Below are 13,673 nucleotides of genomic sequence, written 5' to 3' on the forward strand. Positions count from 1 at the left end.
TAATATTTGATCTTACCTGCTTCTATGGTCCTACAGTTTTCTCCAGGCAGAATGACCAGTGACATCCATGTTCAGAAGGCCTTGCTGGCCTCTGGAAGGTCCCAGAGCCAGTTGTTTCACCCATTTGCAGAGCTGCTTGAGTTTCAGAAAAAAAACTCAAGCAAGAGGCCCTTATGCAGGCGGGCAGCTATCCACGACCAAGAGTTATTGGAGGCGTTTGGCTGAGCAAGGACAGAGTCTCTGTGCCTGCTGTGTCCTTCCTGCTCCATTTTTCTCCTCTCTGCTGTTGCAGTTGGCAGGAATTTGCAGTTTCTGGCCAGTAGCAGAGAACCTAGTCTTTGCCATTGCTCCCTAACTTTGGCAGATGCTGATTCTCTTTAGATTTCTTTACATTTAGGTTTTACTGTAGCTTTCGGCAGGATAAACATAAAAACACCCAACTCTGCTGATGCCTTGTGAAGGCTGACCTAGAACAGAGGCTAGATAGAGTTAAAGAATAAAGTAGGTGTTTATTAAAAGGCCTCAATGGATGCACATAGGGCAGTACAAGAGCCCAGCTAGCGCTACATCTCCAAGATGAACCAAAATGGTCACAAAAATGGACAACCGGTCATGGGGTCTCTCACTTTTATAAGTTCTGATCTGTTTGCATATTGGAGTTAATTGTCCAACTATAGATTTAGGTTATTGTTTGTTTTTCTCTCTTCAGTCCACTGCTGTTTGTGCTCTTGGGCCTGAAATTTGGGTCGGTTGTTCTCGGTCCCAAGCTAGAAAAGGAATTGTTTTGTCTAGCTATTCTGTGAAGAGAGCTTACCATCCCTTAATATGGAGTTCAGAACTACTACACACTAAAGCAGTACAGAATCAGAAAAATATGAAAGCTAAAACCTAAGGAAACCTAACCTACCACCAAACTTCCCCCTCACCCCCTAGAAAACCAAACCTTAATCACTGACATACATGATCTGCATGGTCAATCCATGACTCAAGTCTCACAACAAAAGTGCTGAAGACTAATTTCCTTGTGGAATTTCTCAGAGTCCAGGGTCTCCAAGACCGTCACCACACCACTGAACCAGGGGAGTGGCTGGTCCGTCAGGATTGTCAGTTCTGAAGGCACAGTCATACAGAAAACTCCTTCTGTGGTGGAGGGACCCAACCTTTCTTCCTCATCTCTTCACCCTTATGTGTGCCTCCTCCTCTCCCTCATCACTCTGGCAAGGAGCTATTTGGCTGCTGAGTTTCTGTAACACACTGCATCTTGGTGCTTTAGCAAGATCTCTGTTACAGGATGTTACAGCCTGTCATTGCCCTGCCCCACATGTCCTAGACACAGACCTTCATTGTTTTCCCTTCCCAAAGACACAATCTTGAACAAGAGAAAAAATTCACTTCCATTTCTTTTTAATTAGTATTTTGGTGAATGTACAAAAACAAAGAATCAAGGCAGATGGCAAGCATCAGGACATGAACCAGTACATCTATGGAAGAGGCTTCACCTTAAAACACCCTACAGAGGAGCACATTTCTCACAATACATTAACTACTGAAGCATTCACTAGGAAAGACACCAGCTCAGTCTGGGCCAAAGTAAACAGCCTTTGTTGAACTGAGTGGAAACAGCAAGCGCTGATGCAAGGACTGGGTTTGGTTCAGTTAGCTCCTTGCTTGCATTTTTTCACAAGAGTTACTCACTGCCATTATTTGCCATTTGTCCTACCTGATCCAGGGACATGGAAGGGGAATGACACAGGGAGTGTGACCATTTACACACAGGCAGCTAAAGCAAGAAGCACAATAAACCAGGAGCATGGAACAGCCACATTTGCAAAGGCAACTGCAGCAGAGAACCCCCTGTGTTCTGCACAAATTCTGGCCCGTAGATGTATGAAATCTTGTGCAAAATAGAGAACAGCTTTTTTGAAGGAGCTGCTTGTTATCAGGTGGAGCTTTTCCTGGACTGGCACTTCAGAAGGTAGGAGCACATGCAGTAGTTTCATCAGTGGCAGGAGGTAGGCTTGCGTATAGGCAGCATAGTGCTGAGGAGAGAGCTAGCCTTTTCTTGGGCTTGCCTAGCAACAGACTGTCTATCTGTGACATGTTTTTATTGTTGACACACTTAAATGCTCAGAGAATTTGCCTTATTCTAAGGCAAGGGTGACAGAGACCAGCAAGAGAAGTTGATCAGTAGAATATAACAGAGATCTGCAGTCTTTTCCCTTGCAACATCTGTCCTTATTGGTCACAGGAGGTTACAGTTTTGCTCACATAGCCCTTCCTGAAGCGTTATAGTTTAAATTCAAACTAATTTTAGAGAGACATTTTTCTGGACCAAGTGTAAATGGACATTTTCTTTTCTGATGTCATCAGAGAACAAAGCAGATCACTTTTTTCTCCTCATCTTATGCTCCAGGATTTCTTGCACAGTGAAAGAAGGATTGTGCTTCAGGCAGGAGGCATTAAGGCTGCAGAACAAAGGGCAAAGGCAGGGACAAGAAGATTCTTTCCTGCAGAAGTCGTCACTTCTTTGTGTTGAGTTTTTGGAGGGGCAAAAGTATATGCAGGAGAGGTAGTGGGAAAACTTCAAATCCTCCATGGCTTGAGGAGAATGGAGTGGGAGACAAACAAATGCAGTTTCACATGGCTCTTCAGGACAGCACTGAGGACACCAGGCCTTCAGTATTCAATTCCACTCCAGTAGAACATGGTGCCAAGGAGGACGCAGAACTGAAATGACAACACTGTTATGTTTCTCTGCCCCCCATGTCCTGATCTCCACTCCTCCCCCAGCCCCATTTAGTCCTACTGGTAGGAGAGAGTAAAAGAAATTCTTGAAAATCAAAGCCTGTTCAGGCAGAGGATCTTAAAAGCTTTTTGTCTGCACAGAAGCTACACAGTAAAGAAAGAAGATACTTGCAGCTGTAACTATTTGGCTATCACTCTGCTCACTGGGGATTGTCATGAAGCTGCTGAAGCCTGAGTACTGAATACATTCATACAAAATCTTCAAACTACTAGCTCAATTAGCTATCTTGATGATCCAATACCCTTCACAAAGAAGCATCTGCAAGCTGTGTTTGCTGTGTTGTATTGCTGAGATGGCAGCAGGTAGCAGCAGGCCATGGCAGGCTGGAAGGCCATCTACTTCCCCACCTCTGGAAGCCAGAATGGAGGGGAACTTGTAAATGTAGCCCTTAGTGGAGCAGGCTACAGGCAGATTTGTGATGAATGAATGACGATAATCTATGGACATTTTAAATGCGTCAGTGCTGTCATCCACCTCCACCCAACTGGGTGTGGAATAGCAAGAGAAGAGAAGAGAAGAGGAAATAAAGGCAAATATTAAGTACTTACAGTCCAGCAGAGGATGGCAAAGCCAAACCAGGCAACACCCCAGGCATGTGCGTTCACTGGCCCAGACATGGCATCGTAACAACCCTGAAAGACAACAGGGATGACTGAACACCAACCATGAGCCTGCACTGCAAGGTGACAAACGTATCCACCCCCGAGAGAGGCTGAGGTGGCATGCTCCTCTCCTGCTGCTATTTGGGTAGCTCAGAGGGTCTCAAAAACCAAGCCAGAGCTACACTGCTTATTGACAACTTGCAGATAACCCACCTGTTTCTGGCTCCAAATACAAACTGGACCCATCTCACACACTTCAAGGACAACTTGCTGTGCCATCACTTGCCAAGTACACTTAGATAACCAAACACAGCTGACACAGAGTTGACCTCCAGAATCAAGAAGCATCAAGAAAATTTGAAAGCTTGAATGCCTTCTAGAAATGCAAGCTAGTGCAGAAGCTGATGCTCATGACTCAGCAGCCTAGTGAATAGGACATGATGGTCTACTGAAAAGTTGTTCCTTGAGGAGGAGAACTGCTGATTTTCCTACTCATATTGTATACTCTCATCTTTGGGCTAAGTTTGATTTAGCTACTGTCCATCTACATGTTAGAGATGTCACTTTTTACTAGTGGCTTGGGAGATTTCTCTCTCCATCAGGAAAGACTTTATCCTAAAAAAAAATTCCTGTCCTGTTCAGCAACATGGCCAGGACTCTACAGGCATTTCTTCTCGTCCAAAAAGCTTCTGAACACCTGTAGCTTGCAGTGAAGGAGAAAGGTTTCTTTCCCTTACAGCAAGGCACTGATGTACGGTCAGAGGAAAAAGCAGAGGTTATCTTACATTGCTGTTGTAGTAGCCAGACACTCCGAGTTTGCAGCCATCGAGGTTGACGGGGAGCCCTTTTGCATCCAGCACGCAGCACGCCCGTGGCCAGGGGTAGTCGGCGTCGCTGTGCGTGCCGCGGAAGGCAGACGTGTAGTTCTGCCAGTCGGAGGGGCCGTTCACCCCGCAGCAGTGGTTCTGCAGGGACACACAAGGGAAAGGTCTCTGTGGGCCCAGGGCACAGCCCTGCACGTGTCAGCACACTGGTTAGGCATTAATCACAGATTTAGGGGGGAGATTTCTGAAGTGCCTGCCTTTGACAGTCGGCCGTCTGATAAATGAGCTAAAGCGGGAGTGTGCCAGAACTTTCTTTAAGGTTCAAGGCAGATGCCATCCTCTTTATTATCCAGCAGCCCCAAGGAGGATTGAAATTCCAGGCTTGCAGAGCATTTAGTAATTAGTGACTTTTCAGTGTTGTTACCTGACGCATGAGTTCATCCCATGTCTTTGTGACCTCATTGTCACTGTTATTGTTTGGCTCTGACTTCTGATATCTCTCCAGCATTTGCTTCAGGAAGACATTTGGAGTCAGCTACAGAAAAAAAATAAATAAATAAACCAGAGAAAAATGCAGAAACTATGTAAATAAGTGGCCATGTAAAGCAAATCCAAGGTTATTTGGAGAGGGTTTGTTTTCTTGTTTCGGAGTCCTGCTGGAGAACAGGAATGTTGCTTCTCCTCTGATTTTACACATGAGAATAAAGAGCAGGATTTGAGGAGCAGGAGCAGCAAAGATGAAGATCTCAAGCCGGCACTACTAGATGTATATCACAAGAGCTGTGCAGAAGCTATGGATTGTATTTGGTATGTTGGAACTAAAGCACCACAGATAATTTCCCTCCCCACAGTATCTCCAATAATCCATGTAATCTTTCCCTCACCAGTAACACTGCCTGGGGCAAAGCTGAAGATTTTCTTCTCTGTGTATGATAGATTAATCAGTGGGTAGCTGAAAGACTAAATACTCTATTGATGATTCAACTAACCCACACTATTATTTCCTCAACCACAAGGTGTTAAACATTTTAAAATGTTAAAAATAACAAAACTATGTTCGAAAAAACAAAGCTATTTCTTTGATTAGAATAATGATGTTGGAGTTTTTTCTTGTGGGATTGTCTTCTGCTCAGCAGTAGTCCTGTGAGTTTACACTGTACCATCATATTTACTACAGTGAACAGGGTGACTGTGTGCCCTAGAACTTGTGTTTCTCAGCAAAGTTAAAAGAATACATGGGAAAAGAAATACTCACTGAGTCTTGGTTAGTCGCTGCTGTGATGCTAGAAGCCATTTCAAATGCAAAAGTGATCAGCATCAGAATGATGTACTGTGGGAGAAAGAGAGCAGAATGGGTTATTGGAGAAACAGTTCAGCATTTTTTTAAAGATTAAGCCAGAAACTCTGCTTGATGCAAAGGTGGCCAGGCTATCATATTCCCTCTCACCCAGCCTGAATGATCTCGTAGCCCTTCCCAGTGCTTGCTCCAATTTGCAATCTGCTTTCTTGAAGGTGAATGACTGGAATTGTTCTCCATCTCACAGACAACATTTCATCAGAACCTCATGGCATTAAGACTACCCTGCCTCCACAGAAAATACTTTGTCCTTTTCTTCGTTGTGTCTCATTGGCAACCTATGTTTGTGTCATGTGTCCTCCTTTCACTTCCACTTACCAGCTCTAAGCTTTTCAGCAGGAAGCTGTTCACTCCTGGCAGGAGAGAATTGTATTTTGGGGAAAGGGAAGGTGCAGCTTAGGGCATCATTCAGATTGTCCTGATTTTCATCATCAGATTTCCTGAACACTCCTACATTGTGAGCAAAGATCCTTCATGAAAACAGATTACAAGGGTCACCTCTCATAGTCTCTTTCACTCTTTCGTTTCTCTTTCCAGCATAATCCCTTTGACAGTTTCCATTTTTTCTTTGGAGTTCTTATATGTACCTGTTCCTCCTCCCACATTATATAATGTTCTTCTCTGATTTAAAGCATTTTTTCCTACTTACCTCAGTTTCTGTCCCTTGTATCCTCTCATAAATCCTAAACCAGAGCCTTGGGTTTCAGCTGAGGCAACAACATTCAGAGTTAAGGGAATTCTGTTTCCTCAGCTGTTTTCTGGCATATTCCCTGGCTCAAGAGTTCAGATCTCTGAGTTCCTCTTGTCTAAAACAGACACCCTGCAATCCCACAGTAATCCACAAGAGAGCTCATTTCAGAGTTTTCATCTCTACCCTTCGTTAATGCAAACACCAATTAAGTTTTGCCACTGCCATACTAAATGACTAAGTAAGACATTGTACTGAGATTTGTCCACATCTTAACCTTGTCTTTGGCTTATCCAAAGCTCTGTCCCCACCCCTGTAATTTCTGCCTGCCTGCTGATGTCTTATGTTCTTCATTGCACTCGTATTTGGTATCCTGACACTCACTAATGCCTTGTACAGAAGTCATTACTTATCAGCTCCTAAACTGAATAGTACATGACAGCTGAAAAGCGGTAAGGGGTGGGGAGAAACAAGGATCTAAACCACATCCCAGACACATGTGATTGCACAAGTGCTCCTGCATTGCTTCAGGGCAAGGTCAGGGTCAAGCCAGTCAAACCTTCACTGTGATTATCTCCATTTATTCCCTCAGCCTGGTTCAGGAGCTTCATGGGCATGAGTCTTCACAGGAGTCACCTTCTGGGATACCACAGCCATGACCAAGAAGAACCTTTGGCTCCTTATCAGTATAAAAGCTGTCTTTGTTCATTGGTTGTTTCCCAAGGTGACCAGGACACCAAGGCAGTGTTTGTTCAGTTTGGCAGCAGTAGGAAGGTAAATTTTGTTATGCTTACCACCAATAGCAAGGTCCTGCTGGCCTTGATGACTCCAATGATACCAAGGATAGACAGGGCAAAGAGTGCAAGGCCGACAAAGATGCCAATCCAGGCGGCAGCGTAGATGCCACTGCTTTCTGTGGCTTTCAGCAGAGGGTAGGCACCATGGGGGTTGGACACAACGTAGATACACTCTGCTGTCAGGGCAATGCCACACATCTGGCAAGCACAAGAAACCCATTAGCTCAAGGTTCCCCAAAGAAATAGCAAAGACAGAAACAGGTGTAGGCTGCTTTCCTTTAATTCAACTTCCTGCCAAGTGGGAGATATCCAGCTCCCTCTGCCCAGCTCTACAATCTCTTGTATTGGGACTTCACAGAAGAATTGCAGGCAAATCTCACCCAGCCTTGATCTGAGAGGTCAGGCCCAGGACTTGAGGATGTTAAGAAAGAATGAACAGAACCCTCCATTACCATAGGAGGGAGGTGGCTGGAAAAATGTTGGTCTGCTCCTGCTGACAGTTCTAAGGCTTTTCCCCTAGCACCTATCTTGGTATTGTGGATCTGCCCCTGCTGTCCCTTTCCCACCCAACTGATCATTAGGCTCTCCTTATCCTCTTCTCTCATGCTTTACTGGACCATGTATGTGTGTATTTCACAAGTGAAGAGGGAGAACTGCTGTTTTAAGAAGTGTCATACTGGAAGGAAGCCTCCACCCATTCTTGTTCCACTTCACTTACCCCAATGACCACATTCCCAAAGACTAACAGACCCTGCAAGATGTGCATGCAATCATCACTTTTCGCCATCTTTAATTCTTCATGCAACCTAGAAAACAACAAATACACTCTTCAATTAAATCACTGGTACAATACACTTCAATCAGAAATACAAATTATCCACGAGGAGAAGGGCAGACAGAACTTGCCAGCCTGTCTGTACACCTCCGATCCCTTGCTTTGTAGTAGTTTCAGAGGAGACCTCCCCAGGTGTTAATCTGCTAACTCAAACTCTCCCTGATACTGGAGCTACAGAAGACTGGGACCACTTTGGGGACAGCTGGTGTCTTCAGCTCCCTTTTGATGAGGGTTTTCATCCTCACAACAGCACTCACAACAACCTCTGCTCATGGGGTGTAATTTCTACCTGGCCAGAAACACCAGCCCCATCTGGATGCAGAGGGGACAAGTTCAGCACCCTCACTTCACCCCCATTCCTATCCTTGGCCATTTTGAGCAGCACCACCATGGGACTGAGCTGGTAACCACAGTGGTCTGGCTGTATCCCACACACACTTTCAGCACAGGGCTTTGCTACCAGCAGCCCCATCTCCCACCCGTGCTGGGAATGGGAGCAGAGTGCCCCAAGTCAGGTGTGAGGGAGGAAGAGAAGGAGAGAGGGACAGCTCAAGTTGCAGCTGGCTCATGGGAGGCAGGCCAAGTAGCATTCCCACCAAATTCCTGAGAATGCTTATATCCTGCAGTCTAGAGTCAGGTGCCCTGCATCAAATTCATCCCCTTCCAGAGAGTGCAGCATAAAGGCATCAGTCAGAGGTGTGAGAGCTCTTGGAGAAAGAAGCTCAGACACCACAGCCCACCAAGTTTTTCTTTGAAAGGGATGTGTGCATGGAGAGGGTAAGGGGAAAAAACCCAATCCTGAGACAACTGCATTTACCAAAGAGGTTAAGAAAATATAAACCAGGAAAGAAAGGCTGCAGTGAGCCCAGCTTGAGCAAAAGCTGCTTGAATGTCCTTCTTCTGCCTGAGTACCTGCACTTGTGCCTCTCTTTTGCTGGGGCCACTGACTTCCTGATTCTTCAAAGAAGACGTTGGGATATATGAGCAGACAAAGCTGTCAAGGAAGGGGAGCTTTCTGAGGAACAGAACATTGTGAGATGTCTCTAAAAATGCCATCTCCTGCCTCCTCAGCAGCTGCCCTTCTTGGGGTATGCAGGACCTCCAACAGTGGCAGATGGAAACCAAGCACTTTGTACTGCTCTCTCTGCAGTGGTGTGAGGGTTAGGCATGCAGACATCTCCAGAGCTGTCACCATTATATTGGCAATGCCTAAGTATTTTTGTATGATAGCATGTGTAGGAATTTTTTAATAATATGCGGCCATTATTTTCAAGTTGAGAAGACTTTTTAGTCCCAGCTGGGTGTTTGGAGGCCAGACCCAGTACACATCAAACTGTGACCTATATTTGAAAATGGCAGGCTCATAAGGTCAACCTGGATCTCCGTCCCTGCCAAATTTCCTGACAAGCCGGGGTGTCCAGGGGCTGTCTTGCAGGTCAGGTCTGAGTCTGACCAATGTTCAGCCATGTGTTCTGTAATACAACACTGCAAAGTCTGCCAAACCTAAGAGGAATCCTGGTCTCCCACTCATTTGAGAGCTGGAGAGAACACTGCCTGGCTCATGGGTCTGTGTCCTGCAAACCCCAGAGACGCTAAAAAATCTTTCAGTTATTGCCATCTAAGGGACATTGCAAGCCAGGCAGCAATCCAAAAAGCAAGGAACTCTTTCCTGATTGAACACAGGCAGGTAAACTCTGCTACATGGAAAAGTGGGTCTGCTCCAGTTGCACTGTATAAAGCAAGGTTGAATGTGTTACCCTGTTCAGGGTAACAACAGCACTGACATCTTGTACATGGACTGTCCATCCAGCCCAAGCTCTTGCCTCTCCACAAGCTGGCTTTCTTCTTCTCCTTGGCAGGCAGAACCTGCCAAGATCTCCCCTTGGGCAGGTATTTTTGCAGTTATATTAGCTGGAGAGAGCAAGCCTCTTCTCTTGGGGTGAGCCCACCACCAGTGGGCTGCTATGGCTGTGAGGAAAACTGGACAGAGTCACCACCACAGGTATCAGCTGGAAAATGGCAAGCTTCCTGACAACCTAAGGTTCTCCCATACCTTAACTAGGCTCAATGGGATTGCAGGGCAGGGGGAAGCAGAGAGACCAAGAAGAGGAAAAGGGAAGGATGTACTGTAGACCTAAAACCTCCCAGTCTTGCCATATTTCTATGAATTATCCCTCTGCCTCCAAGTGATACGGGCCAAAGGAGCTCATTTCTTGGTTTCCACTTTATTAACCTGTGCCACATGGGTCAACCCCTTGTCTGACCTCCTCTCCCTTGCAGGTGGTCCAGTATCACCATCAGCAATGAGAGCACCTCCCAGGCAGGTGCTCCAAAGCCATGACAACAGCTGGGCAGCTGGAGAGCCAATCCTCCAACCTGTCCCGGAGGAGAAGCTGTGGGAGACCAGGAGCTTTCCTCTGCTCCTCATGCCTCGGAGGTGAGCTGTGTTCAGCAAGAGTAGGTTGCACAGCACTAGGCACAGGTGCATGACCACAGAGCCATGAGGCCAGCCTGGCTGGCGTGCCCGAGGCAGGCTGTGCACAGAGACAGCTCACAGGCACCTCTGGGTGTGACAGTGGCAGGCAGCCCTCCACCAACCCCCAGAGACACAGCTGCCCACAGGCACAAATGCATTTGGAGGTAGAGAAGCCTTCTTCTTGGGCTTGTTAAAATTAGTGTTATGACCCAAATGTAGTTTCCTGGGCTTCAAGGAAATCCCTGAGGAAATGGGAGCTTCAGCTGCAACCTTTATCCAAAACTTCCACTAAGAAGGCAGCCAGGTCCTGGAATTTCAACCTTGACCTGGCGTTCCTCAGCACATCCTAGAAACCTTGTAATTTAGGTGTGACCTATCTAGGTCTGAGGTATTCAATTATCACTGCCACAGACTTTGCTCCATGCTCTAAGCAGCTTTGGAATGGTGTCTATTGCTCTCATTGTACCAAAAAACCCTGTGTCCCTCCTGAGGAACATCTTACTCCTCCTGACACTGGTCACAAGCAGTACAACTGGTTATAACTTCTCTCTCCTCTCCCTTTACACCCCCAAAACACTCCTTACCCTCATGGGGGCCCAGGTGAGCCTGCCATAGCCCAGGAGAAGTGGTAGCCTTGCCTCCCCCTGGTACCCCACAAGGTGCAGACAATCTATTATTTCCATGCCCTTGAAGCTTTCTTGACCTCCCCTCACTTCCTTTACCCTCAGTATCTCTGAGACCCTCAGCACAACTGTGGGAGACAATAAAGAAGCTCCTTTCTGCAGAGGCTGGCTTCTGCCCTTGTGTTTTGGGCGATAACCTCATGCAGGCTTTGAAAGGACACTCTTCTGGCAACAATTCCTGGATTCAAATGGGATTTAGTGTCTGTTGTGCACCTCTTGTACACATTGTGCTGGTCAATCTTTTGAAGCCTCCACACCCTGTTTCTATATATCCCTGGGACAGGATTTCAGTGGCCTTGCGGATTATTTCCCCCTTCTTAGCCTAGCTCTACTCCATCTCTAGCCAAAAAAACTAATGGATGGGAATTCATTTGGCATTGCCCACCACAGAACCAGGTGGCATTTTGATTGCCTTGCGTTTTGTGCTAGTTGTCCAGCACTGTGACAAAGGGACATCCCAAAACATCCCTGTGAGCATCATTGGCATTGCACCCCACTCCTGGAGGTTTCTCAGCATGGTGGTGGGGCTTGTATGTGCTTCACATCACCCCTTGCCACCTCCCTTTCCCTCAGCGTCCCTGCTCAGGGCGTTGCATTCTCATGCCCCGGTGCAGGGAGGCAGAGACAAAGGATGCGTTTGTTTTGTGACTCACGGGCTCTGCCCCACTCGAGCGAGTGCAGCTGAGCAAACCCGGCTGCCCGGCAGCAGAATCCTGCTCCCTGCCCGCACAGCCCGGGGCAGGAGCCTGGGCACCTCCCTCGTGTCCCAGCCCCTGGAGAGCGTGTCCCTGCAGGCAGCAGCAAGGTGCCGGGCCAGCCCTGGGTGCTGATGGAGGGAGGGCACCCAGGTGGAACCGCTGCTGGAGGCTGTGCCAAGGCCAGGGCCAGTGCCATGGGAAGCTGCCCTGAGCCACAGACCGCCTGCGGACCCCGATGCATCAGCAATAAACTTACTTTTGGGGTTTTTTAAAATTGGTTATGATGGAAAATTTATCCCCTAAGGGGCTTAAAAAGAAGGTATTTTCCAAGTGCTTGGGACACCTCGAGAATTACACAGTTATTAAGAGGAAGTAATTTAATATGTTAATGATGAATCGCTTGAACTCCACTGTAAGAAGCTGAATGTTCTACAAATGTCAGTTGATCAGTTGTTTACTTATTTCAAAGCAAACATCTCCAGTGGACACAAACTCATGCACTCCTGCCCTGCTGGACTTTCCCCAGTGCTCCACCTCTGACAGAAAACTTCTTGTGTGCTAGGAGTCAACCACACTCAGAAATGGAAGAGGCAGACAATTATTTTGTGCTACCAGAGGAGAAAAATAAAGCAAAAACATAGCTCAGCATCAAGCAGGGGTCACAGACTAATTAAGTTTCCTTTCAAAGAGGTTGGTACGAAATGAAGCCTGTGTGAACAGTGGCGTGGCTGGTAAATCATCATCAAGCATAATTACCTTGTAAGTAGAGCTGGGAGGTAGGTTTTTCCTCTCTCCTTTATTAATTCAGCACAGCCAAAACAAGCAGGTTTTTTTAACTTTCCTATTTTCACAAGTGAGGGGAACTACAAGATTCATCTTCCTCTACAACAATTTTTCCTTTTTTTTTTCTTTTAACACTCAGATTTACAACAGATTTAATTTTTCCATTCCCTTCTCCCCAGTCTTTAGGAGAAAAAATATGAAACAAATGAAAATACACATAGAGAAGACACAGCCTGAGGTAAGAAAAATTAAATACTTAACAATTTCATGCAGTTAACCTTATCCAGGTACCAGACTCCCACATACCAAACACAGCCCAGGGACTAAAATAAAAAAAACCATTAAATATAAGAGCTGTCTTTTCTCCTAATAGACATTTCTGGCTCACATGCCTCTTTAAGAGGAAGACCATGACCAAAGGAAGGCACTCACCGCTCTCTTCTCGTGATGCTTCCAGCAGAAACCCCAACCCACCTGCAGAGCTGAAAAGGCCCTTTTCTCCCACCTCCGCCGCCCTTTAAAGAGCCCAGTTTGCTGAGGAGCGTGCTGTGTGATTGGTGGGGTGCCCATCACATGAGGAAAACTTTTTTTTTCTAGCCAAACCTGTTCCCCAGTCCTCCTGGGACCGAAGGGTGTCTCTGTGATTCTTAGATCATATCGGAATGTCGTTGTGCTGAAAACACAAAGCTTTAAAGAATTTCTATTCTTATACTCTCAAAAGGGTGGATGAGTGAGTCACTCATATGAGGCACTTGAACTTTAAAGAGGATGGGCAAATTGGAAGGACGTAAATACATGAAGATTGCTGGGTCACTGCTTCAACGTAGGTATAAGAAGAGTGCACTGAATAGAAAAATAAAGTAAATTAATTTTAATGTTTTTATTTCATTATGTAGCACAGGAATGATCCAGTTGTTTGGGTTGGATCCATTTTCGTTTCATTCAGCTTGGGATTTTTTTTGGAAACAGAAATGTAAGTGTTGGCTACTCTGCAGGACACTGTGGATGACATGAAAAGTGGGGGGAATATTTCATTTCCTTGGGCATTCTGGATTTTTCATGTAGTCAGTCTTATTAAGACAGAACAAAATGAAGAACAGATATATCTATTCATTGGCCTGTGA

General features: G+C 46.1%; 1 protein-coding gene across 1 annotated transcript; it reads right to left on the minus strand.

Annotated features, from left to right (window-relative positions):
* Positions 1-1,471: 1,471 nt before the first annotated feature.
* On the minus strand, positions 1,472-13,013 carry UPK1B (uroplakin 1B). The gene is made up of 8 exons (XM_054269872.1): positions 12,982-13,013; positions 7,793-7,880; positions 7,072-7,272; positions 5,488-5,562; positions 4,657-4,767; positions 4,194-4,373; positions 3,355-3,438; positions 1,472-2,727 (listed from the first exon to the last, which is right to left on the minus strand). Exons 2-8 carry the CDS (start codon positions 7,859-7,861, stop codon positions 2,677-2,679), a joined length of 771 nt encoding a protein of 256 aa, XP_054125847.1. The 5' UTR covers positions 7,862-7,880; positions 12,982-13,013; the 3' UTR covers positions 1,472-2,676.
* Between the last annotated feature and the right edge of the window lie 660 nt (positions 13,014-13,673).

The sequence above is a fragment of the Melozone crissalis genome, unplaced genomic scaffold (genome assembly GCF_028551555.1).
Source record: "Melozone crissalis strain CALT ecotype California unplaced genomic scaffold, PUWL_Pcris_2 ptg000008l_1, whole genome shotgun sequence".
NCBI lineage: Eukaryota > Metazoa > Chordata > Aves > Passeriformes > Passerellidae > Melozone > Melozone crissalis.

Coding starts and splice junctions, on each gene's coding strand:
- UPK1B (XM_054269872.1), bottom strand. CDS start 7,861: ATGGCGAAAAGTGATGATTGCATGCACATCTTGCAGGGTCTGTTAGTC. Junction 4,768..5,487: donor CAGCGACTAACCAAGACTCA/GTGAGTATTTCT, acceptor TTTTTTCTGTAG/CTGACTCCAAATGTCTTCCT. Junction 3,439..4,193: donor CTGGCTACTACAACAGCAAT/GTAAGATAACCT, acceptor GTTGTCTTTCAG/GGTTGTTACGATGCCATGTC.